Here is a 26,608-nt window from a genome sequence, read left to right as displayed (position 1 = left end):
TTGGCTTAGGATTGGGTTAGGGTTGGTTTACGGTTAGGGTTAGGTTAGTGTTGGGTTGGGTTAGGGTTAGGGATGGTTTAGAGTTAGGGTTAGGTTAGTGTTGGGTTGGGTTGAAGCCAGCATGTGGATGGACTTGAGAATAAGGTTGGAGGATATATAATTAATTCTCTGACTGTATTGACTTGAGAATAAGGTTTAGGATATGTAGTTAATTCTCTGACTGTATTGACTTGAGAATAAGGTTTAGGATAAATAGTTAATTCTCTGACTGTATTGACTTGAGAATAAGGTTTAGGATATGTAGTTAATTCTCTGACTGTATTGACTTGAGAATAAGGTTTAGGATATATAGTTAATTCTCTGACTGTATTGACTTGAGAATAAGGTTTAGGATAAATAGTTAATTATCTGACTGCATTGACTGTATTGGGGGGGAGAGGGGGGGGGATCCTTTAACCAGTTTGGCTCATTGGACAGGTCAGAGTCTATGTTTGTGAGAGATAAGGGATTGTGGAGAAGGAGAGATGAGCGAAGAGACAGAGGGAGATACTACAGACATTATCACAACCTGCCACTAGAGGAAGACAAATAAACAGTTTTGTAAGTTTGTCATTCTTACATTAATGGTCACAAAACAATCCCATCATTGTGGCAGAGAGAGAGAGAGAGAGAGAGAAGACTGGATAACACTCAGTCATCCTTTTTATGTCTCTAATTGGTGAGGTCAGGGTGTGATGTGGGGTGGGCATTCTATGTTTTGGCTGGGTATGGTTCAGGGACAGCTGTCTATCGTTGTCTCTGATTGGTTAGGTCAGGGTGTGATGTGGGGTGGGCATTCTATGTTTTGGCTGGGTATGGTTCTCAGTCAGGGACAGCTGTCTATCGTTGTCTCTGATTGGTTAGGTCAGGGTGTGATGTGGGGTGGGCATTCTATGTTTTGGCTGGGTATGGTTCAGGGACAGCTGTCTATCGTTGTCTCTGATTGGTTAGGTCAGGGTGTGATGTGGGGTGGGCATTCTATGTTTTGGCTGGGTATGGTTCAGGGACAGCTGTCTATCGTTGTCTCTGATTGGGAACCATACTTAGGTAGCCCTTTTCCCTCCTTTCAGTGTGGGAAGTTAACTTTGTTTGTGGCTCTTTGCCATGTAAGCTTCACGGTTGTTTTTCATTTGTTGTTTTTCATTTGTTGTTTTGTTGGTGACATTTGTACGACAAATGTACGCTCACCACCCTGCACCTTTGTCTTCTACCAGCATCGGCCGTGACAGTATGTAGGGAATAGGGTGTTAGAGTTCTGGTCAAAGTAGTGCACTATGTAGGGAATAGGGTGTTGTAGAGCTCTGGTCTAAAGTAGTGCACTATGTAGGGAATTGGGTGCCACTTTGGGACAGCAACTCAGTCTTGAATCACTGGTCCTGCAGACTGCTAGTTGTTCATACGGTGTTGTTATTAATGATTAACCTTGAAATGCAGTGGACTGAATCAGGGTCACACAGTGTTGTTATTAATGATTAACCTTGAAATGCAGTAGTCTGAATCAGGGTCACACAGTGTTTGTTGGAGGTTTTAAACAAATCTACTCTGAAACAAAGGTATCACCTCAAACACATGGTTCTGGGCTTAAAGAAAGAAGACACCTGTACCATGTCAGATATGGAGTTGAAATGTATTACATGTTGAGTTGCATCCCAATATTACACTTTATATACATCACAGAAGACTGAAATATAACAAAACCATTTGGCAGAGAAACACCGGATTTTTGGCCTTATAAAACATTTAATGTTTATTAATTATGAAATCATTAAAAAAATATGAATAACATTCCACCATGAGGTCACTAGGTAATAATGATACAATATGAATAACATTCCACCTGAGGTCACTAGGTAATAATGATACAATATGAATAACATTCCACCATGAGGTCACTAGGTAATAATGATACAATATGAATAACATTCCACCATGAGGTCACTAGGTAATAATGATACAATATGAATACCATTCCACCATGAGGTCACTAGGTAATAATGATACAATATGAATAACATTCCACCATGAGGTCACTAGGAAATAATGATACAATATGAATAACATTCCACCATGAGGTCACTAGGTAATAATGATACAATATGAATAACATTCCACCATGAGGTCACTAGGTAATAATGATACAATATGAATAACATTCCACCATGAGGTCACTAGGTCATCTGACTGCAGGAAAGCAGTAGCTACACAGCGAGGTCACTAGGTCATCTGACTGCAGGAAAGCAGTAGCTACACAGCGAGGTCACTAGGTCATCTGACTGCAGGAAAGCAGTAGCTACACAGTGAGGTCACTAGGTCATCTGACTGCAGGAAAGCAGCAGCTACACAGCGAGGTCACTAGGTCATCTGACTGCAGGAAAGCAGTAGCTACACAGCGAGGTCACTAGGTCATCTGACTACAGGAAAGCAGTAGCTACACAGCGAGGTCACTAGGTCATCTGACTGCAGGAAAGCAGTAGCTACACAGCGAGGTCACTAGATCATCTGACTACAGGAAAGCAGTAGCTACACAGCGAGGTCTCTAGGTCATCTGACTGCAGGAAAGCAGTAGCTACACAGCGAGGTCACTAGGTCATCTGACTACAGGAAAGCAGTAGCTACACAGCGAGGTCACTAGGTCATCTGACTGCAGGAAAGCAGTAGCTACACAGCGAGGTCACTAGGTCATCTGACTGCAGGAAAGCAGTAGCTACACAGCGAGGTCACTAGGTCATCTGACTGCAGGAAAGCAGTAGCTACACAGCGATTGTGTAAACCCATGGCTTGAATACAAAGTTAATCAGTAACTAAAATGACACACAGGTTCTTGACATTGGGGAGGTGAATAAACTGTTCCCAAGGTTTCTTTCTCAGCACAACGGAACATATCTCAATGACTTGACATGTTCTGGTTGTGAATTCTGGCTACAAGGTAAGAATCTTCCCAGTGATTATTGTAAAGTGTGTAGAGAAATTGAATGTCTGGTGTTATTTTAGTATAGTGAATGACAGTAAAACACTCAGATGTAACAGTCCATTTCACCTGGGACAGCTACGTGACAGTTCAATCATACAAAATGGCGCTAACTGGGTGTAGGCAAGTCATATTATAACATGTTGTTCATATAGCTAACTGGGTGTAGTCAAGTCACATTATAACATGTTGTTCATATAGCTAACTGGGTGTAGTCAAGTCACATTATAACATGTTGTTCATATAGCTAACTGGGTGTAGTCAAGTCACATTCATAAACATGTTGTTCATATAGCTAACTGGGTGTAGTCAAGTCACATTATAACATGTTGTTCATATAGCTAACTGGGTGTAGTCAAGTCACATTCATAAACATGTTGTTCATATAGCTAACTGGGTGTAGGCAAGTCACATTCAATAACATGTTGTTCATATAGCTAACTGGGTGTAGGCAAGTCACATTATAACATGTTGTTCATATAGCTAACTGGGTGTAGTCAAGTCATATTATAACATGTTGTTCATATAGCTAACTGGGTGTAGGCAAGTCATATTATAACATGTTGTTCATATAGCTAACTGGGTGTAGTCAAGTCACATTCATAAACATGTTGTTCATATAGCTAACTGGGTGTAGGCAAGTCACATTCAATAACATGTTGTTCATATAGCTAACTGGGTGTAGGCAAGTCACATTATAACATGTTGTTCATATAGCTAACTGGGTGTAGTCAAGTCACATTATAACATGTTGTTCATATAGCTAACTGGGTGTAGTCAAGTCACATTATAACATGTTGTTCATATAGCTAACTGGGTGTAGGCAAGTCACATTATAACATGTTGTTCATATAGCTAACTGGGTGTAGTCAAGTCACATTATAACATGTTGTTCATATAGCTAACTGGGTGTAGTCAAGTCACATTATAACATGTTGTTCATATAGCTAACTGGGTGTAGTCAAGTCACATTATAACATGTTGTTCATATAGCTAACTGGGTGTAGTCAAGTCACATTATAACATGTTGTTCATATAGCTAACTGGGTGTAGTCAAGTCACATTATAACATGTTGTTCATACATCGTATATTGAGGTTATTTTACCATTTGTATGTTTTATGTATAAATTGTAAGTCGTCTTTCAGAATATCAGAACATTTGTTGTTTTCTAAATTCCAATAAGCTCCTGCTTCCTGTGTAATTTGGTATGAATCCACTGAACAGACTTTTCTTAACATTAATATTATGAACTGAATTCAGTAACAGCATCATCATATCATGTTGAACAAAGCAACACACTAGAATGAGAGACATTATTCAAAGAGAAAGTGACACGTTATAATTATTACATGTATTATATTGTTATTATTAATATTATTATTATTATTATTATTATTATTATTATTATTATTATTATTATTACTAGTTCCACTACATGGAGAAAAGGTGAAATATTTAAATCACAACGACATGTTCATTTGATGCATTAAATCACCTGACTGTTTGGATGTGTCTGTTAGTAAATGTTTATTTCTAAGAGATAATGAATAAAATAATTAGTTGTCACCATATTAACCACAACCAACATGTTGGATCTCTGTTTAGTTGTCACTGTGTTAACCACAACCAACATGTTGGATCTCTGTTTAGTTGTCACTGTGTTAACCACAACCAACATGTTGGATCTCTGTTTAGTTGTCACTGTGTTAACCACAACCAACATGCTGGATCTCTGTTTAGTTGTCACTGTGTTAACCACAACCAACATGTTGGATCTCTGTTTAGTTGTCACTGTGTTAACCACAACCAACATGTTGGATCTCTGTTTAGTTGTCACTGTGTTAACCACAACCAACATGTTGGATCTCTGTTTAGTTGTCACTGTGTTAACCACAACTAACATGTTGGATCTCTGTTTAGTTGTCACTGTGTTAACCACAACCAACATGTTGGATCTCTGTTTAGTTGTCACTGTGTTAACCACAACCAACATGCTGGATCTCTGTTTAGTTGTCACTGTGTTAACCACAACCAACATGTTGGATCTCTGTTTAGTTGTCACTGTGTTAACCACAACCAACATGCTGGATCTCTGTTTAGTTGTCACTGTGTTAACCACAACCAACATGTTGGATCTCTGTTTAGTTGTCACTGTGTTAACCACAACCAACATGTTGGATCTCTGTTTAGTTGTCACTGTGTTAACCACAACCAACATGTTGGATCTCTGTTTAGTTGTCACTGTGTTAACCACAACCAACATGTTGGATCTCTGTTTAGTTGTCACTGTGTTAACCACAACCAACATGTTGGATCTCTGTTTAGTTGTCACTGTGTTAACCACAACCAACATGTTGGATCTCTGTTTAGTTGTCACTGTGTTAACCACAACCAACATGTTGGATCTCTGTTTAGTTGTCACTGTGTTAACCACAACCAACATGCTGGATCTCTGTTTAGTTGTCACTGTGTTAACCACAACCAACATGCTGGATCTCTGTAGAGTTGTCACTGTGTTAACCACAACCAACATGCTGGATCTCTGTAGAGTTGTCACTGTGTTAACCACAACCAACATGTTGGATCTCTGTTTAGTTGTCACTGTGTTAACCACAACCAACATGTTGGATCTCTGTTTAGTTGTCACTGTGTTAACCACAACCAACATGTTGGATCTCTGTTTAGTTGTCACTGTGTTAACCACAACCAACATGATGGATCTCTGTTTAGTTGTCACTGTGTTAACCACAACCAACATGTTGGATCTCTGTTTAGGAGTCACTGTGTTAACCACAACCAACATGTTGGATCTCTGTTTAGTTGTCAATGTGTTAACCACAACCAACATGTTGGATCTCTGTTTAGTTGTCACTGTGTTAACCACAACCAACATGTTGGATCTCTGTTTAGTTGTCACTGTGTTAACCACAACCAACATGCTGGATCTCTGTTTAGTTGTCACTGTGTTAACCACAACCAACATGTTGGATCTCTGTTTAGTTGTCACTGTGTTAACCACAACCAACATGTTGGATCTCTGTTTAGTTGTCACTGTGTTAACCACAACCAACATGATGGATCTCTGTTTAGTTGTCACTGTGTTAACCACAACCAACATGTTGGATCTCTGTTTAGTTGTCACTGTGTTAACCACAACCAACATGTTGGATCTCTGTTTAGTTGTCACTGTGTTAATAACCACAACCAACATGTTGGATCTCTGTTTAGGGGTCAGTTCTCTAAAATGAGTCTCTCTGGAGCAAGAAAGAAGGGGGGCCCTGCCTCCAAAATGAGACTCTCTGGGGAACATGACACCAAAGCTAAGAGGTGAGATTACAATGTTGTTAGTTTCTAAAACGTGTTTCGACAATTTGTTCACATTTGTTATTTATCAGACAGTATTGCTTAGGGGAACCTTGTCTGTAAATTATTGTTGTTCTAAGATTTTAATTAATCGTTTTTTTGTGGATGAGTTTTGGTTTTTCAAAACGCTATATAGCTGGAATGGAATGTTTGTATCCTGTATATTAGACTGTGATATGTGGTTGTCTCACCAGCGCACACACACACACACACACACACACACACTTCTATCTTCCTAAAATATACAGAACAGCTAAAGTTCTGTATAGAACCCTTTATAGGAGGTTAGGAAGTGTCTGAGTATACAGTATATATAGACTATATATAGAACCCTTTATAGGAGGTTAGGAAGTGTCTGAGTATACAGTATATATAGACTATATATAGAACCCTTTATAGGAGGTTAGGAAGTGTCTGAGTATACAGTATATATAGACTATATATAGAACCCTTTATAGGAGGTTAGGAAGTGTCTGAGTATACAGTATATATAGAACCCTTTATAGGAGGTTAGGAAGTGTCTGAATATACAGTATATATAGAACCCTTTATAGGAGGTCAGGTAGTGTCTGAGTATACAGTATATATAGAATATATATAGAACCCTTTATAGGAGGTTAGGAAGTGTCTGAGTATACAGTATATATAGAATATATATAGAACCCTTTATAGGAGGTTAGGAAGTGTCTGAGTATACAGTATATATATAGAACCCTTTATAGGAGGTTAGCCTGTCTGAGTATACAGTATATATTTAACCCTTTATAGGAGGTTAGCCTGTCTGAGTATACAGTATATATTTAACCCTTTATAGGAGGTTAGCCTGTCTGAGTATACAGTATATATAGAACCCTTTATAGGGCTCTTTGGTCAGAACTCTAGAGGTTCTTCTTCACTGAATTGATCTTCATTATATCTAAACACACTGGTGGTCAGGGAGGCATCTCTTTGTTTGAACGATGGTCCACGTCAACTCTGGCATTACAATACATACATTACAATACAACGTTGACCATTAGTTACAGCAAACAACAAACATGTCTCTTCTGCTCCGTTCTTAACCCCTCCTCTCTTCACTAGATGGACGGTAACTTTAGTGTTTAACCCCTCCTCTCTTCACTAGATGGACGGTAACTTTAGTGTTTAACCCCTCCTCTCTACACTAGATGGACGGTAACTTTAGTGTTTAACCCCTCCTCTCTACACTAGATGGACGGTAACTTTAGTGTTTAACCCCTCCTCTCTTCACTAGATGGACGGTAACTTTAGTGTTTAACCCCTCCTCTCTTCACTAGATGGACGGTAACTTTAGTGTTTAACCCCTCCTCTCTTCACTAGATGGACGGTAACTTTAGTGTTTAACCCCTCCTCTCTTCACTAGATGGACGGTAACTTTAGTGTTTAACCCCTCCTCTCTTCACTAGATGGACGGTAACTTTAGTGTTTAACCCCTCCTCTCTTCACTAGATGGACGGTAACTTTAGTGTTTAACCCCTCCTCTCTACACTAGATGGACGGTAACTTTAGTGTTTAACCCCTCCTCTCTTCACTAGATGGACGGTAACTTTAGTGTTTAACCCCTCCTCTCTTCACTAGATGGACGGTAACTTTAGTGTTTAACCCCTCCTCTCTTCACTAGATGGACGGTAACTTTAGTGTTTAACCCCTCTCTTCACTAGATGGACGGTAACTTTAGTGTTTAACCCCTCTCTTCACTAGATGGACGGTAACTTTAGTGTTTAACCCCTCCTCTCTACACTAGATGGACGGTAACTTTAGTGTTTAACCCCTCCTCTCTACACTAGATGGACGGTAACTTTAGTGTTTAACCCCTCTCGTCACTAGATGGACGGTAACTTTAGTGTTTAACCCCTCTCTTCACTAGATGGACGGTAACTTTAGTGTTTAACCCCTCCTCTCTACACTAGATGGACGGTAACTTTAGTGTTTAACCCCTCCTCTCTTCACTAGATGGACGGTAACTTTAGTGTTTAACCCCTCTGTGTCCAAGGACCAAACTTTTGAATATTATTTTCGGTGTGCCTCAAGTAGGCTGGAAACATGACATTTACAACAACATTTTTTTCTGATAACTAGTTAATTGCATCCGCCATGGAGCCCAGTTTCATAACATTATGTTATGTTATATAGTAATCGCTAAAAAACAGGCCTTATTTTAGGTCATTCTTCTCCCTGCCAGCTCCTATTAGTTCTATTGAGCTCCGTGGAACCAACTCACCTTCTGAACGTTCTATTCCCAGCTCATTGTTCTGCGTCACAATGGCAGCTTCACCATTGTATCAATGACACCTGCCGGCATTAAGCTTGAACGCTGACGTCAGGTTACTTATTATTATTATTATAATTATTATTATAATTTTTATTTATTTTTTTATTTTTTATTAACAACAAATCAATACATAAAGCACATGAGGGAACACAAGCATACATAGATTACAAACAATGGACAATCGAGCTAGGGGGTACAATATCACATTACAATTACACAAGGACCTTAAGGGACATGCATATACTTACAATTCTAACAGCTTTTTTGTTAGTAGAGCATTTAACCGTCTTAAAATACAGTTCAATTTCTTTTTGTAGGGTACGAAAATGTGGTTTTCTGTTTGTAAATTTACATTTGTGTATATGAAATTTGGCCAAAAGAATAATGAAATTAATTACATAAAAATGATTCCGCTTATTTCTATTGTATGTAAAGAATCCAAACAGTACATCTCTCCACAATAGTGTAAAATCTTCATAAATGTGTTCAATTATAAACCTACTGATGTCTTGCCACAGTTTTCTTACATGCATACAATGCCAAAAAAGATGCACAACTGTTTCTGGGTGGTCATTACAAAAGGAGCAATTTGAGTTGATGTTTTCCTTAAACTTCTTCATATAGTGGTTGGCAGGATAATATTTATGAATAATTTTAAAGGAAATTTCCTTAATTTTGTTAACAAGTAGGTATGTTTGTGGCAACATCCAAACTTTTTTCCAACAGATATTATCAATAAATCCATTCCAATAAGGCATGACATAAGGTATAGATACAACATCCTGCTGAAACAAGGATCGTATCGCTCTGTTGTTGAATGGACCAAAAGAGAAACAAATCTTTCCTACTGATGAGTCAACAGGGTCAATAGAAGGTAGGCTCTGAGGGTCAGGTCTTGACATGTTCCTGAATAACATAGCAACACCTGAGGGAATGGCATCTAAAACAATTGCAAAATCTTTAGGTGTTACAGGGACCTTGTAAAGTGATAAGAATTCTTTATAACTGAGTAAAAAACCCTCTGCATTTACCAGTTGGCTCACCAATAGGATATTATTTCTGAACCAATATTCTAAAAACAGAGAGGTATTTTTATACAATATATCCCGATTATTCCATATATAATATCTGTGTGGAGAAAAATTGTGTTTATAAATTATGGACCATGACAAGAGAACCTGCCGATGAAAAGCAGAAAGTTTCACTGGAACTTTGTCAATATTATAATTGCAAAACAACATGAAGTTAAGGCCACCAAAAGTAGAGAAGACATGATGAGGAATAAAATTCCAGATAGAAGTGGGTCTTCTTAGGAATTGTTTTATCCAAATGATCTTGAAAGTATTATTTAAAATCCAGAAAATTCAGTCCACCATTCTCATAAGTGTTCATTACAACAGTTTTCCTAATGTAATGGGTACGGTTTCTCCAAAGAAAGTTGAAAAGCATCTGGTCTATCTCCTTGCTTATTTTACGGTCAAGATATAAAGATAGAGCACCATATGTTAGTCTAGAGATACCTTCAGCCTTGGTTATCAGGAGTCTACCTTTTAAAGATAAGTCCCTCTGTAGCCATTGATTTAGTTTCTTCTGTTTTTTTTTAATAAGAGGGTTAAAATTTAGTAAGCCTCTAGACTCCTGATCCTTTGTAATGGTTATGCCTAAATATGGAAGTTCTTCTTTTACTGGAATACCATAATATGAAGGTGTCACACAATCTTTGACAGCCATGAGTTCACATTTCTTAATGTTAAGATATAGACCAGACGCTTTGGAAAAGGATTGTATCACATTGATCGATATGGGAATTTGGTTAGCGTCTTTCAGAAAAAGTGTAGTATCGTCAGCCAGCTGGCTTATAATAATTTCTTTACCAGCTATGGAAATACCTTGTACAGGACTATTATTTAAAGAATTTGCAAGAAGTTGGGTGATTAATAAAAACAGGTACGGAGAGATAGGACAACCTTGCCTAATTCCTCTCTTTAACTCAAATCTAGGTGAGGTGCCATATTTAAATTTGATAGAGCTGTTACCATCTGCATAGAGAGTCTTAATAGCCTTACAGAACAAATCCCCAAAGCCAAGTCTCCCAAGGGAGTGGAAGAGAAACTGATGCTCTACTGTGTCAAATGCTTTATAAAAATCTAAAAATAATATGAAGCTATCCTCAGTTATTAGGTCTGAGTAGTCAAGTACGTCTAATACTAGTCTGACATTGTTAGAAATGTCTGTTCCTCATGAAGCCAGACTGTGTTTCATCAATGATTGCATCCAGAACTTCTTTAATTATTTTTGCAAGTAGTGAGGCTAATATCTTATAGTCATTATTAAGAAGACAAATTGGACGCCAGTTATCGATGAGCAGCACTTCTTTTTTAGGCTTTAGGTATCAGTGTTATTAACCCCTGACTCATTGTAGGAGGGAGAACATTGTTTTTAATACTCTCTAAAAAGACTTCAAATAGGAAGGGAGCTACTTGTTCAGAAAATTATTTGTAAAATTCTGATGTAATTCCATCAACACCTGGTGATTTATTGTTCTTTGGATGTTTGATAGACTCTATAATCTCTTCAACTTTGATGGGTTCATCACACTGTTTAGATTCTATATCACTGATAGAGTGAACATTATTCAGTGAGTTAAAAAACATATCTGTGGATTCCTGACAGTACGTAGAGCTATACAAGTTTCTGTAAAAATTGCTGCAGTATTTAGCGATTAATTTTTGGTCATCTGTAATAACACCATCAATGTTTAACTTATGGATAGTGTTATTTTTAGAGTGAAATTTCTCAAGTCTAAAGAAATAGGATGAATTCTGTTCTCCCTCCTCAATCCATTTTTTCCTAGATCTAATAAAGGCTCCTTCTGCTTTTAATTTATATATATTATCCAGTTTATTTTGTAACTCAATTAGTTCCATCTTCTCCTCCCCCAAGAGGTCAGCTGGGGACCTCTGAGAAAGGGAAGTTATCTTAATGATCACCTTTTCCTCCTCAGCTCTTCTGGTCTTAGCAAGATTACTACCATATTTTCTAAGGTATTTGGACACCTCAAATTTAAAGAGCTCCCAGTTCTTGCAATAAGATTTTTCTTCACAAGCCCTTTCCCAAAAGTGTGAGAGCAGATCTTTAACCTCAAATGTAACTATATCATTATTTAATAATGAGCCATTTAGCTTCCAGTAGGATGTTCTACCAAGGTTCGTATCAGGGGTAAATATGTTGATATCAATGTAAATAGCCCTATGGTCTGTGAGGGGAGTTGTACAAATATTTGTAGTAACACCCTCACTATCAATACATTTGGATATAAGCCTAAAATCTATTCTGGATTGTCTGGAGCCTGTTTTGTTACTCCAAGTGAATGATCTTTCAGCCGGAAACCTCTCTCTCCATATATCAGTAAGATCAAACTTTTCCATAAAAAGTATTAAACCCAAATTCTGATTGGTTGGTCTACCTGGGGGCCATCTATCAGTTGAATTATCTATAGTAATGTTAAAGTCCCCTCCTATCAATAATAACGAATTGGGAAATTTAGATAACCAATGAAGTATATGTTTCTCTATAGATTCAAGCAACTCATCATTCTCATGTTTGGTGTTGTACCCGTAGAAGTTTACAGTAATGAGTGTAATGTCATTGTAACTGATCACAAGACAAATAAAGTGACCAAAGGGGTCACATTCCGAGTGTAGAATATTACCACCAAAGGTATTTTTCATTGTAGTGACACCAGCAGAGCGTTCAGATCCATGGGAAAGCCAAATATCGTTGCCCCACTGTGACCTCCAGAAGTTGGCATCAGCAGAAATTGAGTGAGACTCTTGAAAAAAGCTAAAATCTGTTCGAAATTATTTAGCAAATAGAAATAAGGCCTTGCGCTTCACACTGTTTCGTAATCCCCTAGCATTAAGAGATAATATAGACAAAGACAAAACAACAAAGATTATATAAAAGTATAAACTGTAGTAGGATGAGTCAAAGACGTAGGAGCAGTGAACGTAAACGATAAGGAACCGAGATCTGCACCATTTAAGTCAATTTAAAGTGAAAATAGCTTATTCCATAACCTTTGAAATTCAACTCAACTGGAAATTATGTTCAAGACCAAACCAAGGGTTCTTGTAGTAAGAGAGACTAAAAACCCTCTTTAGTGTAATCAGGAACTATTCTGAGAAATAAAACTAATAATAATTTAAATAAAAGGGTACCTACTATTTTAAGTACATATGAAAACTGATCATAAAATAATTGTATAACAAAATGTTTTACATATAAACGTTCCTAAGACCTTTTTTGGAAATAAGTATTAATAACTAAATAGAACAATAACCGTGTAAAGTCAGAGCAGACCTGTATGCCATTTAGGACAGTATCTTAGTTACTGTATACATAAATACATACAGCTTTCAATCTTCTTCGTAAGTTTATAAACAAAATAGGACTTCTGGTCATACAAGAACAAATTAATGAATTGAAATACCTGAGTATTCCTTTAAAATAGTCACCTGATGCTTGTTAGGTAAACCACATAAGGAAAATGAGAATACCATGGCTGAAACCATCAACCTGTTCCTTCTGGTGAGATTTTAGGGAGGAATATGGATTTCTGAACCGTTGATGAAACCTCGTCCTCCGACGAAGTAAGCAGCCTTCCCCTCACTTCGTGCTATCTTGATCGTTGGCCACAACTTGTTCCTTCTTTCTATGTCTTCCGGGCTGAGATGCTCGGCGAAACGCATACCATGGCTCTGAAGGAAGGCGTTCTTCCTAGCAGCTTTCCAGACAGCATCCCTGTAGAATCTGGTAGTGAATAGGATGATGATACCCCTGGGTCTTGAATCGCTTTGCTGTTGCTTCTTGCCGAGGCGATGTACAACGTCGATGGTATCACCAACTTTGTTCTTCTCTGCAGGCAAAACTTCTTGGCAGATACGGATAGCCTCTCCTCGCACATCTTCATTCTCCACCTCTGGCAAGCCGTAGAGTCTCAGGTTCCATTTTCTTGTGTATTGTTCCAGATCAGTGAGACGTCTATGGTAGACATTGTTATTCTTTTCCACCCTTTCCACATTTTTTTCAACTTTTGCCACTCTCGTTTTTACATCATTAATTTCACCACATGCAAACTCCACAGTCTTTTTCAAGCCTTCGATAACCATGGTGTTCGCGCCTACCATTTTCTCAATGGCGTCACACCTGGAGTTGATGAGTAAGGAGAGGGTAGCCACGATGTCAGAGGTCATGTTGGGTTTTTTGGAGGGTGGAGGTTTGCACGGAGTAACCGGTAAAGAGGGGAATTCGTCATCTTCAGCATTCGAAAGCATGATATTATCCATAGGCCAAGTGTAGTTATGGCAGTTGTCTATAAGCACGTTTCTCTCTTGTTGATTAGCAATAGAACGGCAAACTTTTTCCTTTCTTTTTTTGTCACGACTTTGCATAGACATGCTGAAATAAATTATCCAATTATCATTCCAGTCACAGGAGAGGTCTTATATCTTGAACAAATAAAAATAATAATGACTAAACTTTAAAGAATTTTTTTTTTTTTCACAATCTTTCTGAAGTTTGGTACGGAGCTCGGTAAAAAAGCGTCTGTTCAAGCAGCCATCTTGGCCAATCTTCCCAGGTTACTTATTATTAACAGGGATACAGCTACTTGGCGAGCGTGATCACTGTTCGCCTGGATACACGTTGTGGTGACCCACAGTGCTAAACCTTAAACCTTTTCTGGTCATGGTTCCCATATTTGTTTTCAGAAAACGATATACCACCTAACTAAAACATATGTCCCTGTCCTCTTTTTCAAGACGTGGCCGATTTAAACAGCCAGAAGACATTTTTTAAATTAAGAAACAACACTTTTTTTTGATGACTTGTTTCTAAATGGCTGCTGGGTAATTTGATATGCATCGAAATGTTCGTTCGTAGACATCTGAGTGAAAGCTGCGCAGTTTCACTGAGTTAGAAAACAAATGGACAGGTCTAGCTCATTGATTGGTAGATCTGACGCAGTTGCTACCTCAGATTATGAGCCTAGCAGGTGTTGTGAATGAGTTATGTAGTACCCACAGAAGGCCACAGGGAGGAGCAAGAGAGCTATAAACCCATACTGTTTTTTTACCTTTAAATCCCTAAACCTAACAATCAAACCGAATGTATTTATAAAGCAGCATCTAACCCTACGTATTACCTATTTTAGCCTAAACCCTAATTATTTTAGAAACTGTTATAGTAATAATATTATGTTAGTAAATACCATTATAGTACTAAATAGCACTGATTATTTTGTTAATCTAAACCTGTCTCAGCATTTTGCTGTTTTTGTTTTGTTATTTTATTATATTTATTATTTCAAGGCAGAACACTTGATCAACAAGACACCTGTTTTATTTTTCATATGTGATTTGAACTGGGTGACCTAGTGACCTCTATGTGAAAGTCCAGAAATTGGCTTGGAAAAGATGGGGCAGGTTTGAGATCTAAGGAATTAATGAGAAAAATATACTTTATTTATCAGCTGCCCCACCAACGTCTGTCCGTGAATTAATAACTTTTTAGGAGAGAAAAAAAGTGAGGTATTGAATAGCAGGTATTGAATCCCAGGTAAATACCTCAACCTTAGTTTATATAAATGCATTATAAAAACTACTTAGGACAGCTCACGAGGTTTCCTAAATATCTGCCGACTAGATGGGACTAGAGACTTCATGCATAGTTATTAACCACCCACGTATACCCATAAGTGTAAAAATTCTTTATTCTCATCACTTATAAGACCAATGTTCTACTCTGAGACACTTTGGCGATATGGTCCCAGATCTCAACATATTGAATGTTTGTTTAACATAATAATAAAAAATGAATATTACTAATGTAACCCACTGTAAAGACTGGGTTCAGTTGGTTGTGTTGCACTGCTCATGTCCGCGTTCTGGAACTGTCCGCGTCTCCGTACAGAACTGTCCTCGTCTCCGTACAGAACTGTCCACGTCCCCGTACAGAACTGTCCACGTCCCCGTACAGAACTGTCCACGTCTCCGTACAGAACTGTCCTCGTCTCCGTACAGAACTGTCCACGTCCCCGTACAGAACTGTCCGCGTCCCCGTACAGAACTGTCCGCGTCCCCGTACAGAACTGTCCGCGTCCACGTTCGGTGTGGCGCCAAGCCGGTTACGCGCAGAGTGGACTGAGGTGATCTTGGGGAATAACGACGGAGTTTGTTACAGTGTTGAGACACCGAAGTTTATTGTTCAATTTGCTTTTTTCTTTACGGTCAGGGACAGTGTGAGTGTAGCCAGATCCTTTTCACTTTCTATCCTTGTTTCATTTTGTTGTTCACCGGATTCGTCATCATCGAGATGAGGGCCAGAAACGACCTGCTAGTTATCCTAGCCAGTCGGTACAGCTCGGTAATCTAGCTAGCTACTCTACCAGCAGCATCCTAGTTATCCTAGCTAGTCGGTACAGCTCGGTAAGCTAGCTAGCTACTCTACCAGCAGCATCCTAGTTATCCTAGCCAGTCGGTACAGCTCGGTAATCTAGCTAGCTACTCTACCAGCAGCATCCTAGTTATCCTAGCTAGTCGGTACAGCTCGGTAAGCTAGCTAGCTACTCTACCAGCAGCATCCTAGTTATCCTAGCTAGTCGGTACAGCTCGGTAAGCTAGCTAGCTACTCTACCAGCAGCATCCTAGTTATCCTAGCTAGTCGGTACAGCTCGGTAAGCTAGCTAGCTACTCTACCAGCAGCATCCTAGTTACCATAGCTACCACTACATCATCACCGGCTGTCTGCATTTCTTGTGGACCGATGGAGCTCCCCGGTTGTTTCTTCCACCTGTTAAATCCCGGTGAGGCTTCTCCCTCTCTCGTTGACGGATGCTGGCTACCTCTGTCCGGTTCTCCTCTCTTCACTAGATGGACGGTCACTTTAGTTTTTAACCCCTCTGTGTCCAAGGACCGAACTTTTGAATATTATTTTCAGGGCGCCTCAATAGCAGGTATTGAACACCGGGTAAATAATCACTAGTCAGAACCTCAACCTCAGTAGACATTCATTATAAAAATCATCTTAATATCTGAAATTGTGAGTAAACAACCTCGAGAGTGCGTCTTCCAGCCCTCCAATAAATTACATAATTCAACCCTCCCGGTTAGTAAATTTACCTCAACATCCCCCGGAGAAGGCAGAGTAACGACACCAGCCTTTTAGCGGGGCTGACAGACTGACTACAACGCTCGCGACGCTAAATGAATTTCGTTATTAAAAATGACACACTGCTCGCGCCATTAACTAACGTCTGGAAGTCAGTTCTATTTGTGAAACTCTTCTTATGTTTCCCCATCTGAGCTCAGAGTAGATGAGAGATGTAATGTTTGTCTCTGTTGTGTTGAAGTCCAATCAAGCAGGAGAGACCAGCCTCCCCTGTTCCCAGCTGTGTGTCCATGAAGAGTGACCAGTCTATGGATCGTCCTATAGAGTTTAGAGAAGGAGACTTTTCTACTGAACAAAGGTAAGAAGAACTCATGGGTCCTGGTCAGTGAGTTAAACAACACTGTCTCTAGTCATTTCTCCTCTCCCATTTTCCCATTTATTGTTGTTGTTTTCATAATCCATAGGCTCATCATTTTGTCCATTTTCATAGTCCTAAAACAATATTAAACAAACACAACATTCCCTCCCTGTGTGTGTGTGTGTGTGTGTGTGTGTGTGTGTGTGTGTGTGTGTGTGTGTGTGTGTGTGTGTGTACTCCCTGGATGAGGAGATGTAATCTCATGTTTTTTTCCACAGAAACCAACAGGAGAGATCAGAGTCAGAGATTCTCAGTGGTCAGTCTTCCCAGAGTCATCAAACAGACCTGGACTCCATATTCAGTGTATGTGGTCCTGTTATGTACATTTGTTTTTGTTTACCTCAAGTAAAGTTGATCTGTCAAACATTCATTAATGTGTTAATGAGAAAGCATTTATTCTCTTGCTTAACTTATTTACTTTATTTATTTCAGTTGCTTGAAGAGAAAATTATGACATTTGTGAAGAACGAGCTGAAGATGTTCAAGAGGATTCTTAGTCCAGAACTCCCAGAAGGCTTTGAGAGTCAGAATCAGGATAAGGAAGTGGTGGATGCTGAAGATGAGCAGCAGGAGAGCAGTGCCAGAAAGGGGGCTCTGAAGATCACACTGCACATCCTGAGGAAAATGAACCAGAAGGAGCTTGCTGACACACTGGAGAAATGTAAGATCTGTCTGCCTCATGTTGAATGCTGATTCATAACATGTAAAAGCTGTAGCTAAAGTACAGCTAAAGTAGCTGTGTAACTCAATGATATTGTAGCAGCCTTAACACAACACCTAGTGACCTCATCAAGTAGCAGCAGGGATGTGTTGTGGTGATTAATTTAGAGAGAGAGAGAGAACATTAATAATACCATCAATAATACCAATAATAATATAATCAGTCACACCAGTCTGTAATGCATTATGAAAACATTTACACATTTATACAGTCAGTTAAGAGAATAAGTTATTATAATGTACAACTTTATAACAGTCCTACAATACTGTAGGCATTAAAACAGACGTAATATTAATATCCTCTGTGTTATTTCTTCATTCAGGTGAGCTTGCTGTGATTTGCCAACGTGAACTCAAATCTAGTCTAAAGAAGAAGTTTCAATGTGTATTTGAGGGGATCGCTAAACAAGGAAACCCAACACTTCTCAATAAGATCTACACAGAGCTCTACATCACAGAGGGTGGAACAGGAGATGTCAATAATGAACATGAGCTGAGACAGATTCAGACAACAACCAGGAAACAAGCAAGACCAGAGACTGCAATCAAATGTAACGACATCTTCAAACCCTTAACTGGACAAGACAAACCTATCAGAACTGTGCTGACAAAGGGAGTCGCTGGCATTGGAAAAACAGTCTCTGTGCAGAAGTTCATTCTGGACTGGGCTGAAGGAAAAGCAAATCAGGATGTCCAATTTGTATTTTCATTCCCTTTTCGGGAGCTGAATTTGATGAAAGAGGACAAACACACTTTCATTGAACTTCTCAATCACTTCTCAATGGAAACCAAACAATCAGGAATCTCCAACTACAACAAGTACAAAATTCTGCTCATCTTTGATGGTCTGGATGAGTGCCGACTGCCCCTAGACTTCCAGAAGAACAAGATCTGTTGGGATGTCACAGAGTCAACCTCAGTGGATGTTCTGCTGACAAATCTCATCAAGGGACATCTGCTTCCCTCTGCTCTCCTCTGGATAACTACCCGACCTGCAGCAGCCAATAAGATCCCTTCAGGGTGTGTTGACCAGGTGACAGAGGTACGAGGGTTCAATGACCCACAGAAGGAGGAGTACTTCAGGAAGAGATTCAGTGATGAGGACCTGGCCAACAGAATCATCTCACACATAAAGACATCAAGGAGCCTCCACATCATGTGCCACATTCCAGTCTTCTGTTGGATTTCTGCAACAGTCCTTGAACACATGCTGAAACAGAAGAGAGAAGAGATGCCCAAGACTCTGACTGAGATGTACACACACCTTGTGGAGTTTCATACCAAACAGAAGAATGAAAAGTATCTTGGGAAAGAAGAGACAGGTCCACACTGGAATAAAGAGAGCATTCTGTCACTGGGAAAACTGGCTTTTCAACAGCTTGTGAAGGGCAATCTGATTTTCTATGAAGAAGACCTGAAAGAGGCTGGCATTGATGTCAACGAAGCCTCAGTGTACTCAGGATTGTGCACACAGCTCTTTAAAGAGGAATGTGGGCTGTACCAGGACAAGGTGTACTGCTTTGTTCATCTGAGCATTCAGGAGTTTCTGGCTGCTGTATATGTGTTCCTCTCATTCATCAACAACAATGAGAATCTAATGGATGAACTGCAAACTAGATCCAGGAACTTTTCTGTGAGGATCAAACAAAGGCGTAAAGTTACTTTCTACAAGAGTGCTGTGGATAAAGCCTTACAAAGTGAGACGGGAAACCTGGACCTTTTCCTCCGCTTCCTTCTGGGCCTCTCACTGGAGTCCAATCAGAAGCACTTACAAGGTCTACTGACAAAGACAAGAAGCAGCTCACAGAGCCATGAAGAAACAGTGAAGTACATCAAGGAGAAGATCGGGGAGAATCTCTCTCCAGAGAGGAGCATCAATCTGTTCCACTGTCTGAATGAACTGAATGACCATTCTCTAGTGGAGGAGATCCAAAGCTACCTGAGATCAGGAAGTTTCTCAGAAGATGAACTGTCACCTGATCAGTGGTCAGCTCTGGTCTTTGTGTTGCTGACTTCAGAACAGGAGCTGGATGTGTTTGACCTGAAGAAATACTCCAGATCAGAGGAAGGTCTTCTGAGGCTGCTGCCAGTGGTCAAAGCCTCCAGAGCTGCTCTGTGAGTAAATAAAATGACATATAAGAACTAATCATCAGGAAGAAATATTCAGTTTAGAGAAAAATATGTATTATAATATGTATATAATATTATATTGAACAACATATTGAATAAATTCATAGATTTTCACATTAGTACAACAATATTGCCATTCTAGGAGACGGAAGATGGATCTATATGTTGTTTGAGAGAATAAACCAAATGCATCTACTATTGTCCTTCTACACTACTGGTGTTAAATTGTGTGTTTGTGAAGTCATGATGATCTCTTTGCAGGCTGTCAGGCTGTGGAGTCACAGAGGAAGGCTGTGCTTCTCTGGTCTCAGCTCTGGAGTCAAACCCCTCACACCTGAGAGAGCTGGACCTGAGTAACAATGATCTGAAGGATTCAGGAGTGAAGCTGCTCTCTGCTGGACTGGAGAATCCCCACTGTAAACTGGAGACTCTGAGGTCAGTATTCCTGTAGTTGGTCAACAAGTGATAACTGTTCACCAGATCCACATGTGTTTACCAGACACACATAGTCCACACCATATGTGTTTGGACAGTGAAGCTTACAGTTTTAAATGTGGTGCTCTGCTCCAGCATTTTGGATTTGAGATACAATGTTTCATATTAGGAGACAGGACAGAATGTCACCTTTTATTTGAGGTTGAAGGTGAGAGGTTAGTATGTTTTGTTGTAGTCTGTTATTGGTAATGGTGAGAGGTTAGTATGTTTTGTTGTAGTCTGTTATTGGTAATGGTGAGAGGTTAGCATGTTTTGTTGTAGCCTCTGTTATTGGTAAAGGTGAGAGGTTAGCATGTTTTGTTGTAGCCTCTGTTATTGGTAATGGTGAGAGGTTAGTATGTTTTGTTGTAGCCTCTGTTATTGGTAATGGTGAGAGGTTAGTATGTTTTGTTGTAGCCTCTGTTATTGGTAATGGTGAGAGGTTAGCATGTTTTGTTGTAGCCTCTGTTATTGGTAATGGTGAGAGGTTAGCATGTTTTGTTGTAGACTCTGTTATTGGTAATGGTGAGAGGTTAGCATGTTTTGTTGTAGACTCTGTTATTGGTAATGGTGAGAGGTTAGCATGTTTTGTTGTAGTCTCTGTTATTGGTAATGGTGAGAGGTTAGCATGTTTTGTTGTAGTCTCTGTTATTGGTAATGGTGAGAGGTTAGCATGTTTAGTTGTAGTCTCTGTTATTGGTTATGGTGAGAGGTTAGCATGTTTTGTTGTAGACTCTGTTATTGGTAATGGTGAGAGGTTAGCATGTTTTGTTGTAGACTCTGTTATTGGATTATAGATAAAAATTCCCATACAGTTTTTTTGATAACCTGCAAAATCTGCAGTGTTTCATACTTACAATGTAGAGGTCTGTAATTTTTATCAACTGTGAGAGATGGAATCTAAAACTAAAATCCAGAAAATCACATTGTATGATCTTTAAGTAATTAATTTGCATCATTAGGGAGGCAAAAAGTATCGGGAGGAGGAATTACAGGAATCTCAGCGCCCCCAGGTGTTTGTCACAACACAAACATTACCTCACAGTGACGGGGTGCAAAGAACTGAACTAAATAGTGGTAATGACATACAAGTGTGTGAACAGGTGATCAGAATTCAGGGGATCTACGTGTTTGAGACTGTGATCTGGAAACAGACGTTACACCATCCACCATTTTAATATTAGGCAAAACCTAAAACAAAACCAAAACCAACTGCAAATGCAATCAACGAGTTTACAACAAAATACTAAACTTTTGACTACTTTAATACACTATAATTTACTATTTTAATACACTAAGTCAATTGGTCAGAATGCTTATGTCTTCTTCTAATGGGGGACTAGATACATAAAGTGCTTTCATTTTTAATCGTGAAACAGATATGTATTAAAATATCCTCAAATAAAAGGTGACATTATAAACTGTATGGTGTGGACTGTATACTCAATACAATCTGATACCTCACTGTCTAAATAGATATGGTGTGGACTGTATACTCAATACAATCTGATACCTCACTGTCTAAATAGATATGGTGTGGACTGTATACTCAATACAATCTAAATCTGATACCTCACTGTCTAAATAGATATGGTGTGGACTGTATACTCAATACAATCTGATACCTCACTGTCTAAATAGATATGGTGTGGACTGTATACTCAATACAATCTAAATCTGATACCTCACTGTCTAAATAGATATGGTGTGGACTGTATACTCAATACAATCTAAATCTGATACCTCACTGTCTAAATAGATATGGTGTAGACTGTATACTCAATACAATCTAAATCTGATACCTCACTGTCTAAATAGATATGGTGTGGACTGTATACTCAATACAATCTAAATCTGATACCTCACTGTCTAAATAGATATGGTGTAGACTGTATACTCAATACAATCTGATACCTCACTGTCTAAATAGATATGGTGTGGACTGTATACTCAATACAATCTGATACCTCACTGTCTAAATAGATATGGTGTGGACTGAATATTCAATACAATCTGATACCTCACTGTCTAAATAGATATGGTGTGGACTGTATATTCAATACAATCTGATACCTCACTGTCTAAATAGATATGGTGTGGACTGTATACTCAATACAATCTGATACCTCACTGTCTAAATAGATATGGTGTGGACTGTATACTCAATACAATCTGATACCTCACTGTCTAAATAGATATGGTGTGGACTGTATACTCAATACAATCTAAATCTGATACCTCACTGTCTAAATAGATATGGTGTGGACTGTATACTCAATACAATCTGATACCTCACTGTCTAAATAGATATGGTGTGGACTGTATACTCAATACAATCTAAATCTGATACCTCACTGTCTAAATAGATATGGTGTGGACTGTATACTCAATACAATCTGATACCTCACTGTCTAAATAGATATGGTGTGGACTGTATACTCAATACAATCTGATACCTCACTGTCTAAATAGATATGGTGTGGACTGTATACTCAATACAATCTAAATCTGATACCTCACTGTCTAAATAGATATGGTGTGGACTGTATACTCAATACAATCTAAATCTGATACCTCACTGTCTAAATAGATATGGTGTGGACTGTATACTCAATACAATCTGATACCTCACTGTCTAAATAGATATGGTGTGGACTGTATATTCAATACAATCTGATACCTCACTGTCTAAATAGATATGGTGTGGACTGTATACTCAATACAATCTAAATCTGATACCTCACTGTCTAAATAGATATGGTGTGGACTGTATACTCAATACAATCTGATACCTCACTGTCTAAATAGATATGGTGTGGACTGTATATTCAATACAATCTGATACCTCACTGTCTAAATAGATATGGTGTGGACTGTATATTCAATACAATCTGATACCTCACTGTCTAAATAGATATGGTGTGGACTGTATACTCAATACAATCTGATACCTCACTGTCTAAATAGATATGGTGTGGACTGTATACTCAATACAATCTAAATCTGATACCTCACTGTCTAAATAGATATGGTGTGGACTGTATACTCAATACAATCTAAATCTGATATCTCACTGTCTGTCTTCTGACTGATTCTGCTTTTTAAACTGTTCTGGTCAGTCTACTATAATATTTGTACTAGACATGTTTCTATCTGCAGGCAATACTTTGATCATTTGTCATTTTTAATAATGATACACTATTTTATGAATAGATATGGAAGGTTTCAGGACACTGATATATCTGAATATGTACAAAAATATACTGCCACTATTTTCACCACCAAATAATATCAGTGTGATTTTAATATGATTTGACTCTTTGCAGGCTGTCAGGCTGTCTAGTCACAGAGGAAGGCTGTGCTTCTCTGGTCTCAGCTCTGAGGTCAAACCCCTCACACCTGAGAGAGCTGGACCTGAGCTACAATCACCCAGGAGACTCAGGAGTCAGACTGCTCTCTGCTGGACTGGAGGATCCACACTGCAGACTGGAGAAACTCAAGTATGTAGAGGGTTTATGTCAATGTTCATATCAGACATGTTTGACTTATCAGTGTGTGTGTCCAGTGTTAAAGAAACAAAATAAATATCCCAAAACACCCCTAAACTAGACGAGCCTACTTCAATACAGTTCAATTCATACTTCAATTAACTAACTAACCAAAAATACAGCCCAGTTCTTAGACAAAGTATTCCTTAATGACTTGTCTTGTCCCCCCTTTTCCCATCATCAAACAAACAGTCATGAAGCACAACATACTCACTTAATTCCGGACAAATGTGACAAAAACCAAAAGAGAGGGAGAAATATAGAGACATTGAGACACAGAGAGATTGAGACACAGAGAGATTGAGACACAGAGAGATTGAGATACAGAGAGATTGAGACACAGGGAGATTGAGACACAGAGAGATTGAGACACAGGGAGATTGAGACACAGAGCGATTGAGATACAGGGAGATTGAGACACAGAGAGATTGAGAGACAGAGAGATTGAGACACAGAGAGATTGAGACACAGAGAGATTGAGAGACAGAGAGATTGAGAGACAGAGAGATTGAGAGACAGAGAGATTGAGACACAGAGAGATTGAGACACAGGGAGATTGAGACAAAGGGAGATTGAGACACAGGGAGATTGAGACACAGAGAGATTGAGACACAGAGAAAACAACTGACTGGCAAAGGGGATGTGATTGGGTAATGGAAACAGGAGGAGGTGTGTCTTCTGGGAAAGGGGATGTGATTGGGTAATGGAAACAGGAGGAGGTGTGTCTTCTGGGAAAGGGGATGTGATTGAGAAAAGGAGCAGGTGTCTTCCGATTAGCGACTGATTGGGGAATGATGATTGTTAGGACAAACTTATATGCTGACTGTGTGTGTGTGCATGTGTGTGTGTGTGTGTGTGTGCGTGTGTCCAGTGTCTGTGTGTGTGTGTGCATGTGTGTGTGTATCCAGAGTGTGTGTGTGTCCAGTTCTTCCAGTGTGTGTGTCCAGTGTGTGTGTGTGTGTCCAGTTTTTCCAGTGTGTGTGTGTGTGTGTGTGTGTGTGTTTGTACTGTGTTTGTGTGTGTGTGAGTTCAGGTGTATCCCTCAATGACTGTCTGTTCTTCTGCTTACCGCTACAGTGTGGAACATGGTGGAGAGAACAGAATGAAACCTGGGCTTAGAAAATGTGAGTGTTGACTGCTGTGAAGAATATGACTAAGAATAAGTCTTAATTCAAGTTAAGTCAAAGACCAACATCATTACTGACTTGGTCATATTAAATATCAGCTGTAGTTCTACAGAAGCAGAAATCAGGGACACCAACGTTTACAAAGAGTTGCTTTGACAGTGTGTGTGTGTGTGTGTGTGTGTGTGTGTGTGTGTGTGTGTGTGTGTGTGTGTGTGTAATTAATGGTAATAAGTGTGTTTTATATTACCATACAGTATAACATATGATCATTCAACAAGTCTCAAGTTACCTTAACTTCTCCTTTTGATACCTAGAAACATCTACATTAAATAAATTATTGAAAAGTGAGTTAACATTCTAATGTGAATGATGATGATTTCTAATATTGTGTCTGGTTTCATCCATCAGATGTCTGTGATCTCACACTGGACCTAAACACAGTAAACAGACTCCTCTCTCTGTCTGAGGAGAACAGAAAGGTGACATGTAGGAGAGAGAAGCTGCCGTATCCTGATCACCCAGAGAGATTTGAGGACCGTAGACAAGTGCTGTGTAGAGAGGGTCTGACTGGGCGCTGTTACTGGGAGGTAGAGTGGAGTGGGATAATGGGGGCTGTTATAGGAGTGACATATAAAGGAATCAGCAGGAGAGGAGGGGGTAAGGAATGTTGGCTTGGATACAATGACAAGTCCTGGAGTCTGTTCTGCTCTGACAACAGTTACATTGCCAGGCACAACAATAATCCCACTACCATAGACGTCCCCTCCTCCAGATCCCACAGAGTAGGAGTGTATCTGGACTGGCCAGCCGGCACTCTGTCCTTCTATAGAGCCTCTTCTGACACACTGACCCACCTGATCACATTCACCTCTACATTCACTGAGCCCCTCTATCCAGGGTTTAGGGTATATGATGACTCCTCAGTGTCCCTGTGCCAGTGATACACACAAACACACTGACACACTCACACACAGACACACACACACTTTGGACACATGCACACACAAACACACACTGGATACACACATTGGACACACACATTGGACACACACACATATTGGACACACACACACATTAGACACACGCTCTAGCACACGCACACACACACACTGGACACACACAGACACACACAGACACACACTCACACTGGACACACACTCTCTCTCTCTCACACACACACACACACACACACACACACACACATATAGTCGTTTTCAAAAAAAATATGCCAGTCAGGGCACCAGTCTAGTGAGGACCAGTGGTTGCTTGGCAGTTTCTGGACCACGGGTTCTAGAACAGCTTCTATCCCAGTTCTATCTGTCTGTTAAATCATTTTCTGGACCACAGATTCTAGAACATC

General features: G+C 39.3%; 1 protein-coding gene across 1 annotated transcript; it reads left to right on the top strand.

The window, feature by feature from the left end:
- Window positions 1-17,690: 17,690 nt before the first annotated feature.
- LOC116352863 (NLR family CARD domain-containing protein 3-like) lies at window positions 17,691-26,189 on the top strand (the record flags this gene model as incomplete). Its single annotated transcript, XM_031821936.1, has 4 exons — window positions 17,691-17,910; window positions 18,293-20,084; window positions 20,361-20,520; window positions 25,668-26,189. Coding segments are annotated over 4 exons (2,694 nt in total), but the record flags the coding sequence as incomplete, so codon positions are not given.
- Between the last annotated feature and the right edge of the window lie 419 nt (window positions 26,190-26,608).

This window comes from Oncorhynchus kisutch, unplaced genomic scaffold (assembly GCF_002021735.2).
Source record: "Oncorhynchus kisutch isolate 150728-3 unplaced genomic scaffold, Okis_V2 scaffold4034, whole genome shotgun sequence".
NCBI lineage: Eukaryota > Metazoa > Chordata > Actinopteri > Salmoniformes > Salmonidae > Oncorhynchus > Oncorhynchus kisutch.
The sequence above is the reverse complement of the archived record's forward strand: the minus strand, read 5'-3'. Positions and strand labels throughout refer to the sequence as shown.